General features: G+C 50.6%; 1 protein-coding gene and 1 long non-coding RNA gene across 5 annotated transcripts; one reads left to right on the forward strand and one right to left on the reverse strand.

The window, feature by feature from the left end:
* The first annotated feature begins 19 nt into the window (after positions 1-19).
* On the forward strand, positions 20-7,270 carry LOC105701533 (coiled-coil domain-containing protein 85C). 4 transcript variants are annotated; one of them, XM_012428353.2, is made up of 7 exons: positions 2,256-2,342; positions 2,811-2,897; positions 4,558-5,135; positions 5,560-5,880; positions 5,958-6,330; positions 6,573-6,838; positions 6,925-7,270. In XM_012428353.2, the coding sequence occupies exons 3-7, from the start codon at positions 4,845-4,847 to the stop codon at positions 6,970-6,972; spliced, it is 1,299 nt and encodes a 432-aa protein (XP_012283776.1). In that variant the 5' UTR covers positions 2,256-2,342; positions 2,811-2,897; positions 4,558-4,844; the 3' UTR covers positions 6,973-7,270. The 4 variants fall into 4 exon arrangements, with proteins under 4 accessions (XP_023287961.1, XP_012283777.1, XP_012283776.1 ...); XM_023432193.1 differs by lacking the exons at positions 2,256-2,342; positions 2,811-2,897 and adding an exon at positions 20-1,208; XM_012428354.1 differs by lacking the exon at positions 2,811-2,897 and having other exon boundaries at positions 2,086-2,342.
* LOC111673933 lies at positions 2,292-2,997 on the reverse strand. The gene is made up of 3 exons (XR_002762173.1): positions 2,918-2,997; positions 2,770-2,856; positions 2,292-2,413 (listed from the first exon to the last, which is right to left on the reverse strand). It is a non-coding gene; the product is annotated as an uncharacterized LOC111673933 (long non-coding RNA).
* Positions 7,271-8,387: the final 1,117 nt, after the last annotated feature.

Below are 8,387 nucleotides of genomic sequence, written 5' to 3' on the forward strand. Positions count from 1 at the left end.
CTAGGAGTACGTTATCAATGTCTAACGGCTTGATTTTTTATCGAATTTCGCCCGACACTGCTCGTTAGCACCGTGCTCCGTCGTTATAAGGAATGGAGGCGCGATTTAAATGTAACGTGCGGTGAAATGGCCCGGCATACGTTGACCTTTCACGGATACCGTTGTTCCGCGTTTTGCGCACCGTGTGCCCTCGTCGCGGGAGGTGCGTTAGACCGTGCGGTTCCTGGCCGTCTGACCAGGTGGAGCGAGCAAGATCGGCCTAAGCGACGTCACTCTCGTTGTTTCGCAGGGACAGGGGAAGTGCCCTTTGGGAGCCGGGCTTTTTTAGGCGGCCATCGACTGGGCGAGTCGGCTAAATGGCGCGAGGCCAACGAGAGCAAACCTCCGATCCGCTGCCTGCCTCTTTCAGGTGCGGCGCGACCAGGCGGAGGCGCCCGGAGTGGGTCCGAAATAATCCTGGCTGAAATATTGGACAGGTAAAATCACCGAATCCATGATCAATGAAACCATTGTCTGCCGATTACGTGATCCCGGCTTTTTCTGCTTCCAGGAAACTTGCCGGATGCCCCGGTCGATTCGTCGGTGAAAGTGCAGGAAGGACTCGCGCCATTTGGGACGGCTTGAGAGACATCGGGATTTCGAGTCCCAGGTTAAGGAATCCCAGTATCCCTGCAAGGGGAACGGATGCAGGAAGGACTCGCGCCATTTGGGACGCCTTGAGAGGTATCGGGATTTCGAATCCCAGGTTAAGGAATCCCAGCATCCCTGCAAGGGGAACGGATCGATGAATGAGAGCTACGAAAGAGGAGGATTACGGAGGTACCCGTGGAGGGTCGCTCCCACGGGGCAGAGGGGACGACCGAGACATCTTTTCGTACCTGTTCCACCTGATACTCGGGAGCAGGTAGCCTCTTCTATGGAAGACGCCCCTTCCGAGCAGGGCGCCGCTTACGCACCTGGCTCGCCTCGGTACAAGGTGACTCGACTCGAAATCCAGGAGATATCTCCCGGCGAGCCTCGATATCCCTCTTACCTTGGCAATATATATCTTGAAATGATAACGATTCGTGAATTATTCCGCAAAATTGCCATCGCTTATTGACAATCTGCCGAAATCTAGGGAAAGGGAAAGGAGAGTAACCCCGAGGAACGGTCCAGTTATCGAGTCAGAGTGTAGCCGGCCCTTCTCCCGCTCTCCATTCTCTCAGGTGGGTACACCGAGATGTAGGCGCCAGGGCCGACATTCCATGAATTCGAGGCTTCCTCTAGGAAGAGGCTCTTCGGGTCGAGTCCTAAGGTTTTCCGTTAAATCTTGGATTCATCGTTCATTTTAGATGAAGAGAGGCGAGGCAGCTTTTCGTTCTCAGGGATTCACCTGGGAAAATTTATTTCTGTTTATATCGAATCTATATAACTCTATCCATTTCCATCCATGTTCATCGAACATTAAATTTTCATCGAATTCCATCCATGTTCATCGAACATTAAATTTTCATCGAATTCCATAAAATTTCATCGAATTCCTTCCATTTTCATTGAATTCCATCCATGTTCATCGGATTCCATCCATTTTCATCGAATTCTATAAATTTTCATCGAATTCCTTCCATTTTCATCAAATTCCTTCCATTTTCATCGAACTCCTTCCATTTTCATCGAACTCCTTCCATTTTCATCGAACTCCTTCCATTTTCATCGGATTCCGTCCATGTTCATCGAATTCCATAAATTTTCATGGAATTCCATCCATGTTCATCAAATGCCTTCCATTTTCATCGAATTCCATCCATGTTCATCAAATTCCATAAATTTTCATCGAATTCCTTCCATTTTCATGGAATTCCATAAATTTTCATCGAATTCCTTCCATTTTCATGGAATTCCATAAATTTTCAACGAATTCCATCCATCTCCATCCGACGACCGAAAGCGACCAGGGCCCTACCTCTCCTCTGGGCCCGCGTCGCGGCAGGCCGGCCGGTAGGGCCTCCCGGGCCTCTTGCAGCCAATCGCGTCCTCGCATTCCCGCGGCGCTGCGTCCGCGTTAAAGACTCGGCGTCGGGCGCGATCGGGCCAGACGCTCGGCCGCCGCGTCGCCATGGTCGCCATGTTCCGCGCGCGCTCGCGAGTCCCCTCTCGCGCCGACCTCGCCACGTTCCGGGCCAGCTCGCGCACCTGAGCTGATCGGGTGCCCTGGAGTCGCAGGACCCGTCGACCTGCCCCATTGACGAGCACCCAGCCTCCGAACCCCGATCTTCCCGTAGGAAGCGCCTCCATATCCACTCGCCAACGCCCGGCCATGGTACCCCATGCTGCCGAAGACGCCGATCGCTGCTTTCCGGGTGAGCTGCACCCTGGTCCCTCTCCCAGGCGCCGGTTTCGAGGTCGCCCGGGTCCCGGTCGCTCGCCGCTTCTGGAAGCGCCGGGAGGAAAAACAAGATGGCGGTCGACCCGTCACATGGCATATGTTTAAATCGCTGCAACGCCAACCGGTGTTGACAGCCCATGGCTTTTGGGGGCAATTAATAGCTCTACCGTGAACAAATCCGGGGAAATAGATAACGCACTCCATCGGGCTTGTCTTGACGCGGATAAAGGGACTTTTGTTTCGGGGCACCGGGTGTTATTGCCGGGATTGTCGCTTGGAATTTTCAGGCTCTGTTTTTGGAATTCTTGGGCTCGAGGGGAGGGGGAAAAGTCTTGCAGCTCTGATAAAGGGGTTAGCGGGGAATTTAACAGAATGCTTATTCCTGGGATTTTTCTTCTCACCTTGGATTACTAGACACGAGGGATTGCGTTTCGTGCTTCAGGTATTCCTGGTCAACTCGATGTGCGACTCGTGCGGAGAAAGAGCGCCTGCGGCGTAAACAACGGTGCGTCAGCGCATTCTTGAGGAGGTTCGTAAGTGAGTTTTTACCTGGCGAGTCTATCGACGAAAGTAGCTTCGAGTTATCCTCCGTTATCACGTGGAATCGTCCGAAATACCCCCAGGACTAGCCCCGGGCACCGGGACGATCTTTTACGGATTAGAAATCAACCTTTCGGGGTAGGTGTGCGAGACGCTTTGACGGCTCCCACGCGTACCACGTGACGCGTCGCGCCGCCATCTTGTTTTTTTTTGGCCGGGCGGTGAGTAAGAATTAAAATGCCCCTCTTTGAGGAATAAATGAGGCGCCGCTTAATCGAATTCACATTCCTCAGGTACTGAATATACGGGGACGTTCACGGGGCGAAGTTTTCCACGATTTCCTGCCCTTATTTAGGAGAATTTTCGAAAAATTTCAGCGTAAACGGCCGCCTTCGGACCCCGTCTCGATATAAACCACCAAGCGCGTCTTGTATAACATCGAAATAACACAATGCCTAACAAATGATATTCTTTATGGCATTGTTTATTATTAATGTAACGTAATATGGGCATGATATGTTATGCGCGGGTTAAGTTAGTCCTTTTATAACTGCGTAACTGCGGAGGGAATTGTTATGTTGGCTTTTGTGAACGCGTTTCGCGTAAGTTATGTTAATTAACGGTGTAACGGTTGTGTCGTTGTCGAGGAAGCGCGCTTTGCGGGAATATGGAGAATGTCGAGATCTCTCGACGACGCCGACGCGCGTTAATATTCGAGGTTCTTATGCGCCGGCGCGGGTTTCAAACTCCGAGGAAAAGTTCGTCTTTCTTGGTCTCCGTACTGAAGGATTGTCCTCGTCACGGCGTTCCCTCTCTCCGCGGTCGTGTCGCCATTTTTGAAATGCTATCTGCCCGGTGTAAGTCAAGAAGGTTTAGACCGAGGAGTGCACGCACCTCCACCGGTCAATATGTCGGCCTGTTTCCTCTCCACGTGTCGATCTCGGGTGTGCCATGGGAAAACGTTCATCGCCGTACTAAACTCGGCCCTCAATTGTCCCTTTTTAACGCGGCTTCTCTAAAATTACCGCAATTCCACCCGGCGTCGCGACGCCCGACTTCCGCGTCTGGCCGGTGGTGTTTCGTTAAGAGCACGTGGATATTACGAGTTTCCGGAAATCAACAATCACGCTATAATTCTCCCGAAAGAAAAAAAAAAAGAAAATTATCCAAAGGCATGACATAATTATTATATTAAACATTTGTTCATTCTTTTTCTACCAATTTCCGAATACGGCCAAAAATCACTCAGTCGCGTGAAACTTTCAGGGCAGGAAAAGAGAAAACTGGCCCCAGAGGAGTGATTTATCGTCGTTAATTACTTCAAAGGGGAAATTGTGCGACGTGGGTAACTGTGAATTTTGTGCCGATTTACGAATGTATCCGCGGCTACAAGTCGACCGGTCGAGCGAGATTTTTAGTGAATGAAAAAAAAAATTATCCTAAGGAAACGATTAGTCGTTATTAATTATTTTAAAGGGTAAACGCGACGTGGATGAGTGAATTTTGTGCCGTTTTATCAATGTCTATGATTATCAATGGAGCGATCGAGCGGCTATGTACATTATTACTGGCAACCGGGCTCGTGGGGGAGCGATTAATCGCGAATTATTCTAGGCGGATCACGTGACACGGATAATTGTGAATTACAGGCTGAGTCGGAGTGGAGGAGCGACCTGGGGCTAAGCCGGTCGCGGAAGCCCTACCGGGTCGGGGACCTGGAAGAGGGAGCAGGTTGAACTCCCGATCGAAGTCGGACGCGGAGTGAAAACCCGGTTCGGGCCCACGGGAGGAAGAGTCCGTTCCTCGAGAATAGAGAGCAGAGAAGAGGAGGGAGGGAAGAGCCGGAACGCGGAGAGGACCCAAGACCTCGGGGACTGACCCAGATCCGAGCGGGTCGGCGAGCGCGCTCGCACGCGGTGGAATACCGGCGGATTTTATGAAATGGGACGCGGCGCAGCCCGGAGCTAAATTAGCCGCGATGTCCAATAAGAATAAGTCCCAGCAGCAGCAACAGCAGCCGCAGCAGCAGCAGCTCCAGCAGCATCCGGCCGCGCACGTGATCAAACCCGTGGACCAGGTGCCACCGAGGTACCAGCCGCCTCCGCAGCCTCCTCAACCTACGGTCGGGATCCTAAAGAATCATCCGCAGTTCCCGTCGACCGTGGCGCAGACCAACGGCGTCCCTGCCGTGGGTATTAATCTTCCTCAGGGCCAGCAACCTCGCCAGGTACTGCGAATGGACGTTTTAAGCCGGGATGAAAGCGTATTAAGGCGATACGCAAGAATCGATCGTTTATGAAGGTTTTCTTTTTTTTTTTCAAGCTTTCTCAAATCGACTCGCTTGAATTTTTTCAATTATATGAGAGCCCTTAGACAGGTCCCGACCCCCGTGAAATTTCGATTTACAAAAGGGAAAAATGTTAAAATGTTTACGAACGAATTCTTGAAGAGAAAGAAAAATGGAGGCGGGGTTTCGTGGGTGAGGCGGCCGAATTTCAAGCGATTCGGTACACTCTGTTTGCGGAAGTGTAATGTTCGCTCGGTTCGTCTTCAGGGTTGGATTATTAGGAATTATGCGAGGGAAGGATGATTATTTTTTTTTATCGACGCTTGGTTTACTTTTGTATCTTGATGTCGATTTATACCCGCAGTTGCAGCCGAAGGATGCACCTGGGAAGTTCCCCTCGAAGATAGATCACTCTCAGCCCGCGACGCTGCCGACATCCCTGGCGACGACGTTGACGAACCCGAAGACCTCGCACGGATACCTCCCGGGGAAGCTGCCTTCCCAGGGCCCCTTCTTGCCGCCGACCAGCCAGTATCCTCCGACGAGTCAGACCGTGGTCAGACCCAGGATCACCGACGAGGAGTTTCTCCGACTCGGCCCCGTGGAGATGCTCAAGTTCGTCAGGAAGACCGAGAGCGACTTCGCGAGGGTCGCCGCCGAGCAGAACCGACAGATCCAGAGTCTGGTGATTGAGCTCTCTTTTTAACACTTATCTCCCCGTCGAGCCGTCCTGGGGTGCGAATAACGAGGGTGTCCTTCCAGCTGAGCGAGCTGCGAGCCCTGAAGGAGGCGAACCAAAGACTTAGCGACGACAACCAGGAGTTGAGGGACCTATGCTGCTTCCTGGACGACGACCGGCAGAAGGGCCGAAAGCTGGCCAGGGAATGGCAGAGGTTTGGCCGATACACCGCGAGTGTGATGCGCCAGGAAGTTTCGGCTTACCAGAACAAACTCAGGCAGCTGGACAATAAACAGCAAGAACTGATCAAGGACAACCTGGAGCTGAAGGAGCTGTGCTTGTACCTGGACGAGGAGAGAGGCGGAGGTCAGAGGGACGACGGAGATGGCTCCAGCTCGAGTACAAACGCTGAAGAGACCGCTCCTCCGAGGACCAGACACGCGTCTACCTTCAATGGTTCGCACATTTATCGTCAGCAAGTCCACCAAGTATAGCTGCATAACTTTGAAATAACATAGTATATCTGTAAAAACCACTAATGTCTAATTTGCGTACATGTAACGTGTATTTCACGTTACACGTTACCTGCCATGGTCATATCGTTACGTCGTTACGCAACAATACTCGGTGGGATGCGAGAGCTCAACGATGGGGCACTTAAGGGACAATTTTTCATCTAGGTGCCGTTGCTTTTTCAGACCAAACCATGCAGTACGTGAGGAGTCTGGAGCAACGCGTCAAGCAGCTCGAAGAGGACAAGAGCATCCTCCAGGCGAGGACCCAGGGCTGGGAACCACCTCCTGGAGAAGTCTGGGAAAATCCCAGCAGCCCCAACGGGAACCCTCACATCACCAGCCGGCCCGAAGCGGTTGTCCGGGCTTTGCAAGTCCTCGAAGTCAGGGAACAGCTCGAAAGGGAGGCTGGCCACGATGGAGAAAAAGCGCTGGTCCGCGAGATGTGCAACGTGGGTGGCGAAATATATATAATAATCCTAGAATCGTTGGACAAGGTAGTAGTCAAATCTAAACCTTCGATTCGTTTCCCTCGCAGGTCGTTTGGAGAAAATTAGAGGAGGGCGGCCCACAAACGAGATATTAACTGGGTGGACCACGATGATCTCCTTTCGCACATCTCGACCTGCCACGTTATGATATTACGTTTGTTAAATGTAATAACTTATTTCCTAAGCAGTACGCGGTAACGAAGCATTGCCCTCTAGTATTATTATTAGCGTATGATGTTATGAATTTCGAGATTTTTATGCGCCCACGATTTATGTATATTATATATATAGAATGTTATAATTCTCGTCGATAGGATATCTATTTATATGAACCTTCGTAGTGCCGTTAGCCTTGCCTAGATGACTGTTAATGAACTCTATTTTTTATTAGAATGATTTATGTACTCATTACAGCCTTCCTTCTGTCCTTGTCCTCGGCAAGGTCTGCGTCTGTATATTCGGTCGCCGATGTTTTTTGTGTACGGGGAGAAGGTAAAGAAACTCGCTGGATACACCTTCAAGTCATTTGGCAGGGTCCGCAGTTTTAGGTGTACCTACGTATATGCGACATGTTTGAGAGGAGGTAAAAGATCTTTTTAACGTCTCCGAGGAATATCCGCAGGCTTGATGAGTCGAGTAAGTGCTTTGGAATTTACTGATCATTTTGCTTTTCCTCCCCCAAGATCAATTCAAGACCCTCCATCGACTTCGTGTATTCGGACATCCCGGAGAAGAATTAGATACATCGACGCTGAGGGTAGACTTTTGCGGTCATGCCGGAGGAAAAATCACTTTTGACAAGGAATATCCAGGCGAGGTAGAATGAGGTACTGCGAGGGCAGTCAAGAGTACCTTTTCACCGAGGTAAAGGGTTGCACCTGCATCGCTACGCAATCATCCTCGGCAGTTTACTTTGGGCGCCTTTGGGGGGACTCTTTAAAATTCCCTACAAAGACGCGAGGACGAGAGTTAAATGCAAGAGAGAGAGGGTACATAGGTGTCTCTATTTTTAACTTTTTCAAAAGATTTCCCGACTCAATGGCGAGGCTTGGGATTGCCCCAGATACCGCTCGCCGTATCCGCCGAAGGAAGTGCCGGCTACTTCGAGATCCTACTATATGAATCGCCATCTTTCCGATTTTCGGACATCGGGGCAGCCCCCTCTCGTTAAACGATTCCGAAATTAATGGGGCTCGTAGGCGATCGAGTTAGAATAACTACGTTAAATATTAAGCGCCGCCGTCGATTCGTTATTGGGTTATCGTGCCCTCCCACACATGCGAGCATGCGCGCCCCCACGCACGATAGATAATCAATTCGAGATTGCGATTGATCTCGCGAGGATCTACCAACTAATCGTACCTATTAATATGTTCTACTTCCACCAATTATATCATATTACATAAATTTCCCTCTCTCTCTTAGGTGTGAAGAAACTCCCTAGATGCAATTTCAGCCTCCTTCGATGATATCAAAAATACCTCCAATTTTTTCCCATTCAAAACGGAAG

Source organism: Orussus abietinus, unplaced genomic scaffold (assembly GCF_000612105.2).
Source record: "Orussus abietinus isolate OABI.00-Male unplaced genomic scaffold, Oabi_2.0 scaffold263, whole genome shotgun sequence".
Classification (NCBI taxonomy): Eukaryota; Metazoa; Arthropoda; class Insecta; order Hymenoptera; family Orussidae; genus Orussus; species Orussus abietinus.

Excerpts from the sequence above, each read along its gene's own strand:
- LOC105701533 (XM_023432193.1), top strand. The coding sequence starts at position 4,845 with ATGAAATGGGACGCGGCGCAGCCCGGAGCTAAATTAGCCGCGATGTCC. Across the intron at positions 5,881-5,957 it reads ACCGACAGATCCAGAGTCTG|CTGAGCGAGCTGCGAGCCCT; the intron begins GTGATTGAGCTC and ends GTGTCCTTCCAG. Across the intron at positions 6,331-6,572 it reads ACACGCGTCTACCTTCAATG|ACCAAACCATGCAGTACGTG; the intron begins GTTCGCACATTT and ends TTGCTTTTTCAG.